Source organism: Neoarius graeffei, chromosome 2, assembly GCF_027579695.1.
Source record: "Neoarius graeffei isolate fNeoGra1 chromosome 2, fNeoGra1.pri, whole genome shotgun sequence".
In the NCBI taxonomy this organism is placed as follows: Eukaryota; Metazoa; Chordata; class Actinopteri; order Siluriformes; family Ariidae; genus Neoarius; species Neoarius graeffei.
This window is the reverse complement of record NC_083570.1, coordinates 105764586-105783564: the sequence shown is the minus strand read 5'-3', so window position 1 is coordinate 105783564 and position 18979 is coordinate 105764586. Positions and strand designations below refer to the sequence as shown.

At 43.2% G+C, this 18979-nt stretch overlaps 2 protein-coding genes across 2 annotated transcripts in view; one reads left to right on the top strand and one right to left on the bottom strand.

Moving 5' to 3' along the window:
- The window catches only part of tatdn1 (TatD DNase domain containing 1), a 47109-nt gene extending 44660 nt beyond the window's left edge, over positions 1-2449 (bottom strand). The window contains exon 1 of the mRNA XM_060915324.1: positions 2373-2449. Coding sequence (XP_060771307.1) covers positions 2373-2442 — 70 coding nt within the window. The 5' untranslated portion in view covers positions 2443-2449. The remainder of the gene's footprint in view (positions 1-2372) is intronic.
- A 384-nt stretch (positions 2450-2833) lies between these two features.
- ndufb9 (NADH:ubiquinone oxidoreductase subunit B9) lies at positions 2834-18426 on the top strand. Its single transcript, XM_060915322.1, has 4 exons — positions 2834-2953; positions 8664-8856; positions 12883-12996; positions 18041-18426. The coding sequence occupies exons 1-4, from the start codon at positions 2838-2840 to the stop codon at positions 18170-18172; spliced, it is 555 nt and encodes a 184-aa protein (XP_060771305.1). The 5' UTR covers positions 2834-2837; the 3' UTR covers positions 18173-18426.
- The last annotated feature ends 553 nt before the right edge of the window (positions 18427-18979 follow it).

Genomic DNA, 18979 nt, shown 5'->3' with positions numbered 1-18979 from the left:
TCGTTCCAGTAGGGAGCGACTCTATTCCCTGGGCCACCTGTGTGCAGGTTTGTGACTACAGCTTCCAGTGTTTCTGCACCTGCTGCTTTGCCACTTGCCCATCACCACAGGACTTGAATTTGAAGTCATGACTTGCGTGTGACTTGGATTAGAATGAGGGAGAGTCATGCAGCTGTCAGCCTCACTCTCGCATCTTGCCCTAACTGGGTCCAGAGGCAAGACAGAATCAAGACAGCTGGACCTAGGTCAGGATGCAGCAGATGGCCAACAGTGTTCTACGTGTTGCACTGCAAACACTTTGCTGGGTCCGCCTTCCTGCCCGTTGAACCACCAGGTGGTGGTGGTAGTCTCCTCCACGCAGTCTGCCGAGTCCAGTCTTTGGTCGTAACCCTGACCAAGGGAAGGCACCACTCCAGGCTAGTGGAGGGAAAGAGAAGCCTTACTACTCCATTGCATGGCGGTGAAGGACGGCCTAAACAACACCTACTACTCCTACAACAACAACACCTACTACTTCTATCCATCCATCCATTATCTGTAGCTGCTTATCCTGTTCTACAGGGGGGAAACCAGAGCACCTGGAGGAGAGAACATGCAATCTCCACAAAGAAAGGCCGTCGCCGGCTGCTGGGCTCAAACCCAGGACCTTCTTGCTGTGAGGCGACAGTGCTAACCACTACACCACCATGCCGCCCCCTACTACTTCTACTTCTTCTCAAACTACTACAACAGCAACAACACCACCAACTAATCCTACAACTTCTACTCAAACCACTACAACACCAACTATCCATCCATCCATTATCTCTAGCCGCTTATCCTGTCCCACAGGGCCACAGGCAAGCTGGATCCTATCCCAGCTGACTATGGGTGAGAGGCAGGGTACACCCTGGACAAGTCATCGCAGGGTTGACACAGAGACAAATAACCACTCACATTCACACCTACAGTCAATTTAGAGCCACCAGTTAACCTAACCTGCATGTCTTTGGACTGTGGGGGAAACCGGAGCACCCAGAGGAAACCCATGCAGACACGGGGAGAACATGCAAACTCCACACAGAAAGGCCTTCGCCGGCTGCTGGGCTCAAACCCAGGACCTTCTTGCTGTGAGGCAACAGCGCTAACCACTACACCACCGTGCCACCCCCTACTACTTCTACTTCTTCTCAAACTACTACAACAGCAACAACACCACCAACTAATCCTACAACTTCTACTCAAACCACTACAACACCAACTATCCATCCATCCATTATCTCTAGCCGCTTATCCTGTCCCACAGGGCCACAGGCAAGCTGGATCCTATCCCAGCTGACTATGGGTGAGAGGCAGGGTACACCCTGGACAAGTCATCGCAGGGTTGACACAGAGACAAATAACCACTCACATTCACACCTACAGTCAATTTAGAGCCACCAGTTAATCTAACCTGCATGTTTTTGGACTGTGGGGGAAACCGGAGCACCCAGAGGAAACCCATGCAGACACGGGGAGAACATGCAAACTCCACACAGAAAGGCCTTCGCCGGCTGCTGGGCTCAAACCCAGGACCTTCTTGCTGTGAGGCGACAGCGCTAACCACTACACCACCATGCCACCCCCTACTACTTCTACTTCTTCTCAAACTACTACAACAGCAACAACACCACCTACTAATCCTACAACTTCTACTCAAACCACTACAACACCAACTATCCATCCATCCATTATCTCTAGCCGCTTATCCTGTCCCACAGGGCCACAGGCAAGCTGGATCCTATCCCAGCTGACTATGGGTGAGAGGCAGGGTACACCCTGGACAAGTCGCCAGGTCATTGCAGGGTTGACACAGAGACAAATAACCACTCACATTCACACCTACAGTCAATTTAGAGCCACCAGTTAACCTAACCTGCATGTCTTTGGACTGTGGGGGAAACCGGAGCACCCGGAGGAAACCCACGGGGAGAACATGCAAACTCCACACAGAAAGGCCCTCGCCGGCTGCTGGGCTCGAACCCAGGACCTTCTTGCTGTAAGGTGACAGTGCCACCCACAACACCAGCTACTCCTAATGAAACTACTACAACTACCCCTACAACCCCAAGAACACCTAAAACAACACCTACTCAAGCTACGACAACTACTCCTACACCTAGTACTCTTACAGTACAACTACAACACCTTCTCCTCCTAATACTACAACTCCAACACCACCCACTCCCACTATAATAATAATAATAATAATAATAATCTCTGTACTGAACATGTGCTGAATGAATGAATGAGAATGAACGCAGCTGCTCACTCTTCACTCATCCTCTCATAAAGCTGAAAATAAAATCAAACCCACTGCATGATAAAGGATCAGATTAATTCTTGATACTTACCTATGAATTTAAAGTTGGCCATGATCAATTTAACAGTGAAGTGACACACTCTGCATGGCAGTTTAACCATAACCAGACCTGTATCTACCGTAATAACTACAACATGCGTGCACTACTTAAATATATGATCGATTTTCATCAAGAATACATTCAATTAAAACGTTTCCTGGAAAATATTTCGATTTTCTAAAACTGTTATAATAATATTTTGCTTCGTTATAACGGGTTTAATCAAACAATCACTTATTGCACACTTGGGATGTGCATTTATTACTGTTACTAAGCCTTTACGGTCTTTCTCAAGCGGAAGAGTGATGGTTAACGCCTAAACAGATTATTACTTGAAATATAGTGCACTATATAGGGCGTGAACAGCTGAATTCTCTGGCCTATATAGTGCACTAGGAAAGAAAGTGTAGTTATATTCGTTATTAAGCCTGTTGTCACGGCTTGGTTTTACTGCGCATGCGCGTTACAGGAGAGTGGGGCGAGAAAATGGCGGCGTTTCTGACCCACCAGCAAAAAGTCCTGCGACTTTATAAAAAATCTCTGAGACACATTGAGTCTTGGTGCGTTTTCAGGTACTGTTCGGATATTTTAATTTATTATCATGATATTTTAATTAAAAAAGATAATAATAATACGTTTTTAGTTTGAAATGTGGCCACTGTTTAAACACCGGGACGTTCAGGTCATTCAGCTGGTGGACGTTAGCAGGTGGCTAATGCTAACGGCAAAACACCTATTATCTGCATCAACAAACAAACACTTCATGTAAAGACGTGCATATAAATTAAAATTTATTCACTTTTGTTAGGCGCCGAATAAGAACTTTGAGACACTTAAGGTGCTGATATCAGGGTAGCGATGCAGACAAAAATATCATATCGGCGATACGGTATTCGCGATATGAAGTTGTTCGATACGATAGGCTGCTATTTTTTCCTGAGGTAAAAGTTCAAAAGCAGAACACACTAATGAAACATCAGTGCCATAACATGAAGCAGTAGAAATTATTAAAAACAATTGACGACAATACAAAATATTTTTTTTATTTTCTCAGAAAATGACCTTCAGTTTTAAACATTAATATTTTTTCCTCTAAAACCATTAATCCTGACCCTCTATTTATACATTTATTTTAAGAAAGAATTTAACAGAGTAGTAAAAAAAAAATTAAACAACTTGTGTGCATTTGCAAAAATTATTTAGCCTAAATATACCAAAATAGCAGCGGCACGGTGGCGTAGTGGTTAGCGCTGTCGCCTCACAGCAAGAAGGTCCGGGTTCGAGCCCCGGGGCCGGCGAGGGCCTTTCTGTGCGGAGTTTGCATGTTCTCCCCGTGTCCGCGTGGGTTTCCTCCGGGTGCTCCGGTTTCCCCCACAGTCCAAAGACATGCAGGTTAGGTTAACTGGTGACTCTAAATTGACCGTAGGTGTGAATGTGAGTGTGAATGGTTGTCTGTGTCTATGTGTCAGCCCTGTGATGACCTGGCGACTTGTCCAGGGTGTACCCCGCCTTTCGCCCGTAGTCAGCTGGGATAGGCTCCAGCTTGCCTGCGACCCTGTAGAACAGGATAAAGCGGCTAGAGATAATGAGATGAGATGATATTCACTTTTCTTTCTGAGATATTACCTCTATACCTTCACTTTTTATTGTGGAAACTATCATGAGCTTTGCTTCAATGGTTTTGGGCGAATAGCCTAAAATATATGCACGATAATGTGTACTTTCTTGATGCCTTTACCGTTACCCAAATGGTAAAATCATGAATGTTGGAATCCAGGATACTGATCAGATAAATATGAAATTTTGAGATGTCAGGGAAATTAACTGTTTTTGTCGTTACCCCCAAATGATAAAGATAATGATGTTGCATGTTGAAAAAGTTTAGTTAGCCAAGTAGCAAGGTCGGATAGGATAATACGTCAATGTATAATTTATCTTTTTTTTTTTTCTGTACTCATTGACAGTGTTCGTACAGGTCCTTAAAGTCCATAAAAGTCCTAAAAAAATGAATTTGTAAAATTAAATACTTAATTATCCATAAAATTGATGAAAATCTGTTAGTCAATAAAAGTTTTAAAAATCAGGGTTTTTTTTCGTCTCCCTTCTAATAACACATTTTTAATTTCCGAAATGCTGGTCCCGCTGCCCCGATTCGCGCAAACGACCCTGTTTCACAGGCGAACTGCACTAGCGGTCAGGGGCTGAACAAAGTGTATAGTGGTGACCCCTGGTGTCTGCTTTTGAGAATAGCCCGGAACCACGTGGTGCTGTTCGGGATCAGTCCCGAACAGGGTCACGTGACTACTTCGTATCGGCTCGGTCGCCCGCCATTGATGCGTATTAATGGAAACATGGATTAACAAAACGTACGACTTTCAATCTGTCTATAACATGTATAGAAACATGCAGACTCATTAGAAAATTTATTCCATAACATAAGAATAGCGGGGGGGGGGGTTCTGGGCCACCCTGTGTCAATTTAATACTTTTAGTTTCAATTGTTCCTGAACAAAATGGAAATCTTGTGAAATAAATTTTACTCTAAATGGAATGTTCTTTATATTTTTTATTTTTAGCCACTAACCATTTCCTCACCCACCGTTGAGGTTTTCTTAAAATCGTTTTAAATATCAGACATATCAGGAATTGCTGCACTTGTTGCAAGATTTGGTCAAGAAAAGTCCTTTAAGAGTCATAAAGAAAACAAGCAGACGAAGTGTGGGAAAACAAGCAAGTGATTGTTACAATAGGCAATTTCACACCAGTGATATTCAGTTTTGGTCATTGGGTCCTTAAAAAAATGAAAATTGGTCCTTAAAAGTCATTAAAAAAGAAGCCTGAAAAACTGTGGGAACCCTGATTGACCCAAAAATGTTATGAGATGTCTTTACAGTTACCCTATAGAGCAGGGGTGTCAAACCTGATCCATAAAGGGCCTTGTGGCTGCAGGTTTTCATTCCAGCCATGCAGCAGCACACCTGACTTGGCTCATTCAATCAACTGAACTGTCTTCACACAGTCAAATACTTGCAGCCACACCCACCCTTGATTAAAGGGTGGGTGTGTCAGTTGATTGAATGAGCCAAATCAGGGTGCTGCTGCATGGCTGGAATGAAAACCTGCAGCCACATGGCCCTTTATGGATCAGGTTTGACACCCCTGCTATAGAGTAATGGTAAAGACAACTACTGGGCATTATTTTTTCATAATAATTATATCTTTTGCTTTGTGAATTCATGAAATTTTTTTTTTGTCTATTGAGCATATTTAACTAAAATTGGTGTATATAAATAAAAAAAAATGTCTTTACCGTTACTTGTCACATTTTCTGAGAATGACCCAACCGCTTCAATCAGTTGCTTGCTACTTTCAAATATGGATTAAGACACTTGTGGTAGTGCAGGAGTAGGAAAATAATTATTGACAGAATGGTGTGATGAATCGGCGTTACTCGGCCTCATTTATGAAACAAACATGACAGAAAACTGGGTGTCCAGTCATTTTACGCAAAGCTCAGCATTTATCAGTGTGGTGGTGAGTGGAGGCTATGATCAAATCTCACGTTAAGTCTTGCCTCGTCGTGTAAGCCTAGCCTGGGCCCGCCCATCCTAAGTGTGATGCAACACGAGGGCCTGTTGCGAGCTTGTCTGGCAAGGCGAGCTATCTCCAGCTCTTCCAAGCTCCCGAAAAATCAGGAACCAATCAACTTTGAGCATCTCCAACGGCCCTGGGTAGAGGCGTGTTCAAGGCAGTGACGTAGTAGAACTGCGACCGGAAGCCATAGATTGTTTACAGAATCTATGCCGGAAGCGCTTCATTCACTAGAAACATTACGAACATGGAGCAGCGGCAAGCCTTTGACACAGCGGTAGATGCTGTATTGAAAGCATTCAACGGGAAGTTCTCATTGAAAACGGAGCAAAGAGCAGCCCTGGAGGTATTTATCTTCTTCCTGTTACTCAAGCAGTTTCCGTCGCGTCACATACGTCAGAGGAAAGAGTGATGTGATTGGTTTAAGCTTCGTCACAGCCTTTTCTGGCTTCGACCAGTAGCAAACTGAGGCATTTCAGGGAGGCGGGTCAACCACGCACTTTGGGAAACGGTTGGGCTGAATACCTTTGCCAGACCAAATGCTCGCAGAGCTTTGAAGTCGTGTTAGCGAGACTAGTGTAAGCCAGCCTGTTTTGTTTTATTTCTTTACCGGCTAACACTGGCCACTAGGCGGAGTGTATAACTGGCGATTACCAACACTGGTATGGTGGCAGGCACGAACAGGACCGAAACCATCAGAAAACAACTCGATGGGTTTCTTTATGTATCTACGCTCTATGCCTGTGGGGCTACGCTCACGCAGGCCTTTGGCCCGCTCAGGAGCTCCGCTGTTAAACTGCATTTTGACTGGTATAACCACATGCAGGCACATTCATCAGTTAAAATGTGTAGCGTATCACAAATATATTTTGTAAAGGACTACATTGACGTTCATATATCCCTAACATAGACTCAAATTTATTGTGTATGACAGGGTAAAGCATGGAAAAGCTGTTTTCTAGTTACAATTAGTCCTGAAGTGTGTTACTCCTCTTAAACCACAGCAGTTTAGTTTATTTATCGAGTTCTCAATTCTGATTGGTCAGAAGGTGTTTATTTTCTAGAAGAACAGCACGGGTATGAGTGCACGCGTGACTTAAAACGGATTAAAAAAAAAAGTCGGTTTGTAGTAGGGCTGTGCAATTAATCGAATTTTGATCACGATTTTGATTTTTGTGTCAAACGATCTCAAACTTCATATAATCGAGTTGAAATGAGGGCGGCACGGTGGTGTAGTGTTTAGCGCTGTCGCCTCACAGCAAGAAGGTCCAGGTTCGAGCCCCGTGGCCGGCGAGGGCCTTTCTGTGCGGAGTTTGCATGTTCTCCCCGTGTCCGCGTGGGTTTCCTCCGGGTGCTCCGGTTTCCCCCACAGTCCAAAGACATGCAGGTTAGGTTAACTGGTGACTCTACATTGAGCGTAGGTGTGAATGTGAGTGTGAATGGTTGTCTGTGTCTATGTGTCAGCCCTGTGATGACCTGGCGACTTGTCCAGGGTGTACCCCGCCTTTCGCCCGTAGTCAGCTGGGATAGGCTCCAGCTTGCCTGCGACCCTGTAGAACAGGATAAAGCGGCTAGAGATAATGAGATGAGATGAGTTGAAACGATTTTGCCATTTGTCGGGGACGCGCACACGCAATACGTTTCCTTCCCGCGGGCCCATGCACAGACTTGCCGACAACACTGACGCGGCGGAAGCAGTGTGTGCGTCTCTATGGCTCTCCACTCACGCAGCTGAAAGGAGGAGAGATTGTGAATTGTTTGGCGCGAGGTAGGCTCGCAAGATGACAGAAGGAGGGCAGAATCGGCTGGTCGACAAAAAGGGACGAAAAACGTCTGTAATATGGGATCACTTTGGATTCGAAGAATCCAACGTGGAACAGAAGCGCATCGTGTGTAAGATTTGCAATAAGGTAGTATCTGCGCCTCTTGGCAACGCTACAAACCTCTTCAACCACCTGAAACTGAGCCATAAAGTTATTCACAACGAAACAATAAAAAACAAAAAGATAAAGCCGATGCCGCCACAACCAGCAAGACAACGCAGCCATCCATTTCAGCCACTCTCTACAACGCCACGAGTTCGGAGAGGCACAACGCACTCACAGCATCCATCGCATATTATTTAGCCAAAGACATGCAGCCTGTGTACATTTGTTTTTCTCTGACTTATGTCAAAAGAATATTTTTTTATTTTGTTTTATACATCGCAAACTTAAGTTTTTCTAGACTATATTTATTTTCGGTTTGAAAGAAAGGTGAACATAAATGATCAATAACAGAGTTTTTTTTTGTTTTAAAGAGAAATGCAGAATAAATGCATTGTTTCAAAAAATCGTTTGAATAATCGTGATTATTTTTTCCATAATCGAGCAGCCCTAGTTTGTAGTCATTGATATGGTGATGTTTTCAACGAGAAGTTTTATTTGACAAAATTTATGAAAGGAGTCTCCAGTGTCAGTGCTTTGTAACAGCCAGAGGTAACGCTGTACACGTAGCTTGATGTTTTCCTCCACGTGAAAGTCTTCATAACGGCTCTTATCAAGTTCAAAAGGAAGTGAGGTGATGGCTTTTTTTTTTTAAATCTGCTGCAATGTTGGTGAGAATTTAAACTTGTTTGAAGTGTGCGTTCAGTCCTAGTTATCCCAAGCAGCTCTTGTGTATTCAGACCGGTGGTGTTTCTTGTTGTTTCAGAGATAAGTACCGTTTCTACGCCTGCATGCTGAGGGCTCGCTTTGATGAGCATAAGAATGAGAAGGACATGGTAAAGGCCTCCAAGCTGCTGAAGGCTGCGGAAGAGGAGTTCTGGGCGAATCAGCATCCTCAGCCCTACCTGTTCCCCGATTCCCCTGGCGGAACCTCCTACGAGAGATACGAGTGCTACAAGGTAGAGTCGGCTTCTGAACGCGGGCCGTGAAATAATTCGTTGAAGTATTGGTGTATAATCATTGTGGGAGGGGCATTCTGTGTCTCCCCGGCCAATCACAGCAGTGCTAGCTAATCGAATCATGGGAGGCTGTGAGCTCGTGTATGTGGAAGAGGGTGGATAGCACTTTCCTCTGAAAGTGTTTTGCTGCACTGTGATGCAGCTTGAAAACAAATCTGTGCCCTTTACAAGTCCTGGGATTTCATTATCACCAAACTACTCAGTTAACTCAAAGATGTTATGGATTTGGACTAACATTTGAACTTGTCTTCAAGGGGGCCAAGCATACATTTTTTTAAAAAGGGCTAAAGAGTGAACGCAGTGCTGACACACACACACACACGAACAGATTTATAGGTAGTTTTTAGTCTAAGTTACGTCCTCGCAAGGCTCGACGTTAAAGCTTTAATCGACTCGTCCACCCGGAGCAGCAGTAAGATTTCTCACTCGTCCTGACCAGAACCTTTTTATTCCTCCGTACACTACCGTTCAAAAGTTTGGGGTCACTTTGAAATGTCCTTATTTTTGAAAGAAAAGCACTGTTCTTTTCAATGAAGATCACTTTAAACTAATCAGAAATCCACTCTATACATTGCTAATGTGGTAAATGACTATTCTAGCTGCAAATGTGTGGTTTTTGGTGCAATATCTCCATAGGTGTATAGAGGCCCATTTCCAGCAACTCTCACTCCAGTGTTCTAATGGTACAATGTGTTTGCTCATTGCCTCAGAAGGCTAATGGATGATTAGAAAACCCTTGTACAATCATGTTAGCACAGCTGAAAACAGTTGAGCTCTTTAGAGAAGCTATAAAACTGACCTTCCTTTGAGCAGATTGAGTTTCTGGAGCATCACATTTGTGGGGTCGATTAAATGCTCAAAATGGCCAGAAAAATGTCTTGACTATATTTTCTATTCATTTTACAACTTATGGTGGTAAATAAAAGTGTGACTTTTCATGGAAAACTACACAAAATTGTCTGGGTGACCCCAAACTTTTGAACAGTAGTGTAGTTATTAGTTCAGTGAAAGGAAAATGATTAACAAAGTTTATCAAAAAGCAGGTATCATTATGATCATTCAAATTTTTAACCGAAACACAGTGTCCCTTTATGGTGCGTGTGGTGTTCTAATCCATTACCTGAGCTGCAGTTTTAAGTCACCCAAATTCAAAGCTTCTGGAGGAAATAAAGTTAAATCCTGATTAATTCAGTAAAACCTGAAGTATAAATGAATTTAAAGAAAATAAGTTGGACATGATGGGGGGGACAGAATCACGCTGTGAATGAAAACAAACCGTAAGTGAGTTCGGCACTGTCGTAAAATTCCCCTGAAATATTTTACAACATTCGTGACGGTTAATGTGAACCATACAAAAGAAAAATACACAATGTCCAAATTAAATGAAGATTCATCACAGATATTTATTTTATGGAGGTGTTTGATCGCCATTTCTCCAGTTTCGATCGAGTCTAATAATCAGATTTTATTACTTTTTTTTTTTTTTTTAAACACATACCCACCTGCTGTACTCGGCTTCCCCGGAATTTCATAAACAGTAACACAGCCGGATCACTGAGGGGATTGAACTCGTTTTGTTGGAACTTGATTGATGCAACTCTTGAATAATTTCTATAAAAATGGTGATTTTTAAACAAATATTTAACTCTTTCTGTCGGACAGGTAGATGTGGATTTGACTTGTATGGGACAACCAAATGTTTTGGTTGTCCCGGACAGTCGGACTACTATTATGTCAAGGCTTGACTTGGTGCAGTTCTTTGGATACGTGAGAACACGACAAGTTTGGAAAATGACTCGTGAACTCCAGGGTGGTTCAATTGCAGTGATTCAACTCTGAATTGACTCGACTGCAGGAAGTGAACCAGATGAGTCTGTTTTGGGTTGCAGGTTTTTTTTTTTTTTAAGTGAAAGGCCAGAGCTGTAGAGCTACAGAAATCTGGAGATTTGGACCATAAAGAGAAAAATAAACACTGCTGGGATGTGATGCACAAAATGTTTTAAACAAATGAAGCTCCATGTTATCAGCTGATTTCTGTGATTCCTACACACACCTGGTATTATCATGCGTCCTGGATGATCAAGTCACAAATGGTCACTTTAATACGACCCCATTGGAGCGTGTATGAGTACGTACTTCTGCAGAGGAATGTTGGTTCAGTAGGCAGTCCTTCGATGTGGCCCGAGACACATTTGTGTACAACCCCGATTCCAAAAAAGTTGGGACAAAGTACAAATTGTAAATAAAAACGGAATGCAACGATGTGGAAGTTTCAAAATTCCATATTTTATTCAGAATAGAACATAGATGACATATCAAATGTTTAAACTGAGAAAATGTATCATTTAAAGAGAAAAATTAGGTGATTTTAAATTTCATGACAACAACACATCTCAAAAAAGTTGGGACAAGGCCATGTTTCCCACTGTGAGACATCCCCTTTTCTCTTTACAACAGTCTGTAAACGTCTGGGGACTGAGGAGACAAGTTGCTCAAGTTTAGGGATAGGAATGTTAACCCATTCTTGTCTAATGTAGGATTCTAGTTGCTCAACTGTCTTAGGTCTTTTTTGTCGTATCTTCCGTTTTATGATGCGCCAAATGTTTTCTATGGGTGAAAGATCTGGACTGCAGGCTGGCCAGTTCAGTACCCAGACCCTTCTTCTACGCAGCCATGATGCTGTAATTGATGCGGTAAGTGGTTTGGCATTGTCATGTTGGAAAATGCAAGGTCTTCCCTGAAAGAGACGTCGTCTGGATGGGAGCATATGTTGCTCTAGAACCTGGATATACCTTTCAGCATTGATGGTGTCTTTCCAGATGTGTAAGCTGCCCATGCCACACGCACTAATGCAACCCCATACCATCAGAGATGCAGGCTTCTGAACTGAGCGCTGATAACAACTTGGGTCGTCCTTCTCTTTAGTCCGAATGACACGGCGTCCCTGATTTCCATAAAGAACTTCAAATTTTGATTCGTCTGACCACAGAACAGTTTTCCACTTTGCCACAGTCCATTTTAAATGAGCCTCGGCCCAGAGAAGACGTCTGCGCTTCTGGATCATGTTTAGATACGGCTTCTTCTTTGAACTATAGAGTTTTAGCTGGCAACGGCGGATGGCACGGTGAATTGTGTTCACAGATAATGTTCTCTGGAAATATTCCTGAGCCCATTTTGTGATTTCCAATACAGAAGCATGCCTGTATGTGATGCAGTGCCGTCTAAGGGCCCGAAGATCACGGGCACCCAGTATGGTTTTCCGGCCTTGACCCTTACGCACAGAGATTCTTCCAGATTCTCTGAATCTTTTGATGATATTATGCACTGTAGATGATGATATGTTCAAACTCTTTGCAATTTTACACTGTCGAACTCCTTTCTGATATTGCTCCACTATTTGTCGGCGCAGAATTAGGGGGATTGGTGATCCTCTTCCCATCTTTACTTCTGAGAGCCGCTGCCACTCCAAGATGCTCTTTTTATACCCAGTCATGTTAATGATCTATTGCCAATTGACCTAATGAGTTGCAATTTGGTCCTCCAGCTGTTCCTTTTTTGTACCTTTAACTTTTCCAGCCTCTTATTGCCCCGTCCCAACTTTTTTGAGATGTGTTGCTGTCATGAAATTTCAAATGAGCCAATATTTGGCATGAAATTTCAAAATGTCTCACTTTCGACATTTGATATGTTGTCTATGTTCTATTGTGAATACAATATCAGTTTTTGAGATTTGTAAATTATTGCATTCCATTTTTATTTACAGTTTGTACTTTGTCCCAACTTTTTTGGAATCGGGGTTGTATGTGCTGCTGAAAGAACGTGGCCATGTCCACCTTCAGCTCACAGTGTGTTCTCAGCACAAAAGTTAGTGTATAAGACAGAGTGTATCAAGGAACATCTAGAAGCAACATTATTCATCTGATTTGTAGGTTTTGTACCTTGTCCTTCCTCCCCCCCCCCCCCCAGGTTCCTGAATGGGTTCTGGATCACTGGCACCCCTCTGAGAAGGCCGAGTACCCTGATTACTTCTCCAAGAGAGAGCAGTGGAAGAAGCTGCGAGCTCTGAGCTGGGAGAAGGAGGTGTGTGTACTCTTCCATGTGCAACACAAACACAACAAAATTAATTAGAGTGAGTGATGAATAAGAGAGAACACAGCTCAAGATCATGGTTTTGTTCCATTTCACATTAAATGTGTTGGGGTTGCTTTAGTGGAGTTTGTTTGGAAATCGCAACCCACCCACCGTTATCAGAATGACTGTATGCGTTATTGCGTTCTTCCAGGTCTTAAGAACCATCCTGTTCAACTAATCACTTGAATTAAAAGGGTTTAATCTGAAGCTCAGATAACAAGTAGGCGTGTAAATAACGTCTCCTGGAACCTACTGTTCTCTCAGTGGATAGTTCAGGAATAGAACATTCCAATAAAACTGAATGTTACTATAAACATTGAAATAACGTTCTGTGTATATTTCAGTTATTCCACGAAATCGAGTCGTACATGAGCTGATAGCTGACGAGGCGCGTAGCACCGAGTCGGCTATCATCCATGTACGACGATATTGAGTGGAACTGTTTTTTATTCTATCCTCATTCACTGGATTTTGAGAAATGGAGCATTTAATCTTTTTGCATATTCGATAAATTTAAAACTTTACAAAACGTCCAAAATAATTTCCGCTTAGAATGTAAACAAACCAGCGAAATGACAGGAGCAATTTGTGATAATTCTTGGGGGGGGGGGGGGAGTTCTTACCATCAAATACTTTTATATATTTTGTTGTGCTTTTTGTATTTTTTTTTTTGGGGGGGGGTGTTTTATGGAATCAATTTTGTGCCAAAATGTTCATACAATAATTTTGAAATATCAAACAAAAACGACAAATCAAAAAAATCAATTTTTTTTTTTAGACTGGCAAACAAATTTTGTGTAATCGTGCAAAACATCAGTCTGTTACTCTTCAGAAACCTTTTATTTTTGTTCCACGTCTTTCTCGGTTTTGTTTGGCGTAATTTATTTTGGTTGCGATTCCAGCTTTCTCGTTTGCGCTCCCTGACTTTTTGCTTGCAGTTTTGGCACAAACTTGACGTGTGGGTGGGCTGTCCAGGAATGCATTCCCATTGGCTAACTTGTGTTTGACTGACAGCTACGCTCAGCCATTCCCTACTCGGATTCTGGCGGACTGTTTGACGAGTGACCGATCCATTGACGGTAAACAAGGATCGAGTGGACTTCAGTGGCGACTATGATACTGAATTAATTCAACAAAGTGTAAGTGCGGGACAAATGTGTTGTATGTGTTGCAGTAGTGCACATTATGCAGGTGTTTCGTGGCAAGTCAAATGTTAGCCTTAACTCCACTACCCAATATAATAGCTGTCTTGCTAACGTTAAACACGCCTGCATAATGTGCACTACTGCAACACACACAACACATTTGTCCCGCACTTACACTTCGTTGAGTTAATTCAGTATCATAGTCGCCACTGAAGTCCACTCGATCCTTGTTTACCGTCAATGGATCGGTCACTCGTCAAACAGTTCGCCAGAATCCGAGTAGGAAATGGCTGAGCGTAGCTGTCAGTCAAACACAAGTTAGCCAATGGGAATGCGTTCCTGGACAGCCCACCCACACGTGAAGTTTGTGCCAAAACCGCAAGCAAAAAGTCAGGGAGCGCAAACGAGAAAGTTGGAATCGCAACCAAAATAAATTACGCCAAACAAAACTGAGAAAGACGCGGAACAAAATTAAAAGGTTTCTGAAGAGTAATAGACTGATATTTTGCACGATTACACGAATAATTTGTTTGCCAGTCTAAAAAAAAATTGACTTATCGTTTTTGTTTGATATTTCAAAAGTATTGTATGAACATTTTTGGCACAAAATTTATTCCGTAGAGTTTTTATTTCATCCTCGTTTGGTTAAGCAACACGCGCCACCATTTTGTTTTTCTCTACTCACGGTGTATGAGCTGATAGCCGAGTAGCAGTAGCTGGCAAAGCTCGACTACATCTGATACTGCGGGATTCCCCAGAGGTGCGGGCTGCTAGGAAACGGGCAGCTAAGGATGCCGTGGAAGTGGCGGAAGCAAGTCTGCAGACAAAAGATGTCGTCGGCGCTGTACAGACAGTAAGGGTTGGTCTTGGAAATGTACGCCATAGGTGGTTTTCTCGCGAGAACACATGAGGGTGTTGAGTGAGCTCCGTTCTCTGCAGGGCATGGATCAGATGGGATGAAATCAAGTCGAGCTCTGTTTCCTGGCCAGAACCTTGGTCGATGGACCAACCCGCAGTATCATTCCTTCTGCGATCGGCGCATGATCTCCTACCATCACCAGTTAACCTCAAGCTGTGGGGTTATTCTCAGCCTGATGTACGCCTTTGTTATGGTGTGGAACGAGGCACACTTAGCCACGTGCTGTCGGCGTGTAAACAACTTTTGCGTCTCTATACTTGGCGTAATAGCCAGGCGTTGGTAGGGGGGTGTCGAGCGGCAGTCGGCTGTATGTTTTTTATGTAGTAGAGTAGCCAATCGGAGTGCACGATTGCGGATAGAATAATCACATTGACTTTACACTGCGCTTCACTGTGGCTTTCTTTACACTTGGTCAAAAATGAATATTTTTAATACACAGGGTTCGTCAAAATTATGTTAACGCCAACGGGTTATTTTTCTCCTGAACGTGTGGTGCGCCGTGACCGCTGCTGGCGTAATTGGGCCCTACTTTTTTGACACCCCAACAGTGATGTCAGACGTCTACTTGCAGATGGTGCAGCAGCTACACTACTGTTCAAAAGTTTGGGTTCACTTTGATATGTCCTTATTTTTGAAAGAAAAGCACTGTTCTTTTCAATGAAGATCACTTTAAACTAATCAGAAATCCACTCTATACCAGTGTTTCCCAACCTTTCTTGAGCCACGGCGCACATTTTACATTCGAAAAATCCCACGGCACACCACCAAACAAAAATGTCACAAAAAGTGTATATAATGAAATATAATGATCATCTAGTCTCAATTTACTTACTCAGTGTGAAACCTGGGCCTGTTTAGTTGAACACAAAGCTGATATACTCGCAGGAATTGAAGAAAGACACACAAGAAGATCTTCCTCAACAGCTCTGAGTCACTCTCCTTTTTAGTTTTTATTGCAGTCATGCTTGAAAAGCCCAGCTTGCATAGATAGGTTGTGGAAAATCATTTTTTTGCTTTCTTCTGACCTCTACTCATACTAGGGCCTTCATCTGGGTCAGAATTTTCTCCAGGATCCAGTTTGGATTGTGTACTTTTTCTTTTCAAATATTTATCCATCGCTATCACTGCTGTCACACCCGAAACATTACTAATTCTATTGTTTGAATGGCAACAGGTAGATACACAGGTTAATTAGCTACCTGCTGCCATCTAGTGGAAGAGTATTTAATTGTTCTGCCTGTCACTATACGTCGCTGGCATAGACGAATGAAGACACATTATTTGCAGTAAATAAATAATTTTCAGAACAATTAAGTGAAATTGGATAATTTCCCACGGTACACCTGATGATCTCTCACGGCACACTAATGTGCCGCGGCACAGTGGTTGGGAATCACTACTCTCTACATTGCTAATGTGGTAAATGACTATTCTAGCTGCAAATGTCTGGTTTTTGGTGCAACATCTACATAGGTGTATAGAGGCCTAGCCTGGGCCCGCCCATCCTAAGCGTGACGCAACACGAGGGCCTGTTGCGAGCTTAGTCTGGCCAGGCAAGCTATCTACAGCTCTTCCAAGCTCCCGAAAAATCGGGAGCCAATCAACTTTGAGCATCTCCAACGGCCCTGTGCAGAGGCGTGTTCAAGGCAGTGACGTAGTAGAACTGCGACTGGAAGCCATAGATTGTTTACAGAATCTATGCCGGAAGCGCTTCATTCACTAGAAACATTACGAACGTGGAGCAAGTTCTCATTGAAAACGGAGCAAAGAGCAGCCCTGGAGGTATTTATTGAAAGGAAGGACGTTTTCGCCTTGCTTCCGACCGGCTTCGGTAAGAGTTTAATCTACCAGTTAGCATACTGGTCGTGTCACATACGTCAGAGGAAAGAGTGATGTGATTGGTTTAAGCTTCGTCACAGCCTTTTCTGGCTTCGACCAGTAGCAAACTGAGGCATTTCAGGGAGGCGGGTCAACCACGCACTTTGGGAAACGGTTGGGCTTAATATCTTTGCCAGACCAAATGCTCACAGAGCTTTGAAGTCGCGTTAGCCAGACTAATAGAGGCCCATTTCCAGCAACTCTCACTCCAGTGTTCTAATGGTACAATGTGTTTGCTCATTGCCTCAGAAGGCTAATGGATGATTAGAAAACCCTTGTACGATCATGTTAGCACAGCTGAAAACAGTTGAGCTCTTTAGAGAAGCTATAAAACTGACCTTCCTTTGAGCAGATTGAGTTTCTGGAGCATCACATTTGTGGGGTCGATTAAATGCTCAAAATGGCCAGAAAAATGTCTCGACTATATTTTCTATTCGTTTTACAACTTATGGTGGTAAATAAAAGTGTGACTTTTCATGGAGAAAACAAAATCGTCTGGGTGACCCCAAACTTTTGAACAGTAGTGTATGCAGTTGGCGAACTTCCGATCCGATTGGTGGCGTGTTTCCAGCAGGATGGCGCACCGCTGCGTTTTGTTCGTGCTCATCTCGATCACATTTCCAGGTCGATGGATAGGTTGCGGTGGACCATTTCCATGGCCTCCACGCTCCCCTGATTTGACGCCCTGTGACTTCTGGTTACGGGGTATGGTGAAGGAGCGCTATATACGTATAGCAGGAAAGTTGGTGATATTAATGACCTCAAGGACAGAATAAGGACTGTGTGGTATCATCTATTCCACGCAAAATGTGTGTCCGGGCTTTAAATGGTACTGTTACTCGCTGGTTTTTGTGTGTTTGAGCAGGTTGAGATGGTCCTGTAAATCATCTTGCACATATTTTGTGAATTAAAATGGTAGAAACCATTTAGTGTTGACACAATTTCAAGTAGCCCTGTATATTTCACTCCTTGCTTTTAATAACCTTTCCACTCACTGTAGTCTATAAATCATTAGGGAAGTATAAGCTGTAATGTGTGTTTTGGGCTGCAGGTGAAGCAGCTGCAGGAGGAGACTCCAGCTGATGGCCCCAGGACCGAGGCTCTTCCTCCGGCCCGCAAGGAGGGCGATCTCCCCCCACTGTGGTGGCAGTTTGTGACCCGGCCCAGAGAGAGGCCCATGTGAGAGTCCTGCGTGAGACGCCCTGCTTTACAAACCTCTCTCTCATGCTTTTTTTTTTTTTTGCACTCTGACATGTTCGTGTTTAAAATTGGACTTGATCCAACATGTTAACGTGCAAATTAGCACGAACGCCATACCCACAATGCTAATTCACACTTGGTATCAGCATTTAACATGTGTATGGAGTGTAACTAGACTGTACAGACATGTAAAACACCCAGTGTGCTTAAGATTCAAATAAATAAATGTTAATCAGATGTTTTGTTTTTACTTAAATGAAACAGCCGTATGGATTCAAAAGCACCGAGTCCACATTGATGCCTGCGGTTTAAGAACGTAAGGTTCATCGGTCAGGAATCCACATGACTTCGGCCATACAAAGAGTATCCTCTGACTGTACACCGTGGCCAAAAGTTCTTGGACACCCGACCATTTAAAACAACACAGCAGTCCATGTCTTGTTTTTAACTTGATTAAAAAAATAAACTAATATGGATTGACTAGCGGTGTTCACACGGCACATGTTTGTATCGATGCTGCACCGGTGTAAATTTTGTGGAGCATTCACACGTCACAAACCTGCTTACTAGAGAGAAGCGTGTTAGCACCGGTGCAGCCTCACTTGCGTTCACACGGCAGTTTTTTCGACCGTGCTATAGACCCTTTTCAGTCACGTGACCTTCGTAAACGCGACCACCATTTTGGACATGTAGCGGACTTCGGCTCGAATTGGTTTGAATGCGAGGAAGGCGACAAACGGAGAACATACAAGAAAAAGGAGCGAGATGCAGAAAACACCTTCGCTATCCA

Excerpts from the sequence above, each read along its gene's own strand:
- ndufb9 (XM_060915322.1), top strand. The coding sequence starts at position 2,838 with ATGCGCGTTACAGGAGAGTGGGGCGAGAAAATGGCGGCGTTTCTGACC. Across the intron at positions 8,857-12,882 it reads AGAGATACGAGTGCTACAAG|GTTCCTGAATGGGTTCTGGA; the intron begins GTAGAGTCGGCT and ends CCCCCCCCCCAG. Across the intron at positions 12,997-18,040 it reads CTCTGAGCTGGGAGAAGGAG|GTGAAGCAGCTGCAGGAGGA; the intron begins GTGTGTGTACTC and ends TTTGGGCTGCAG.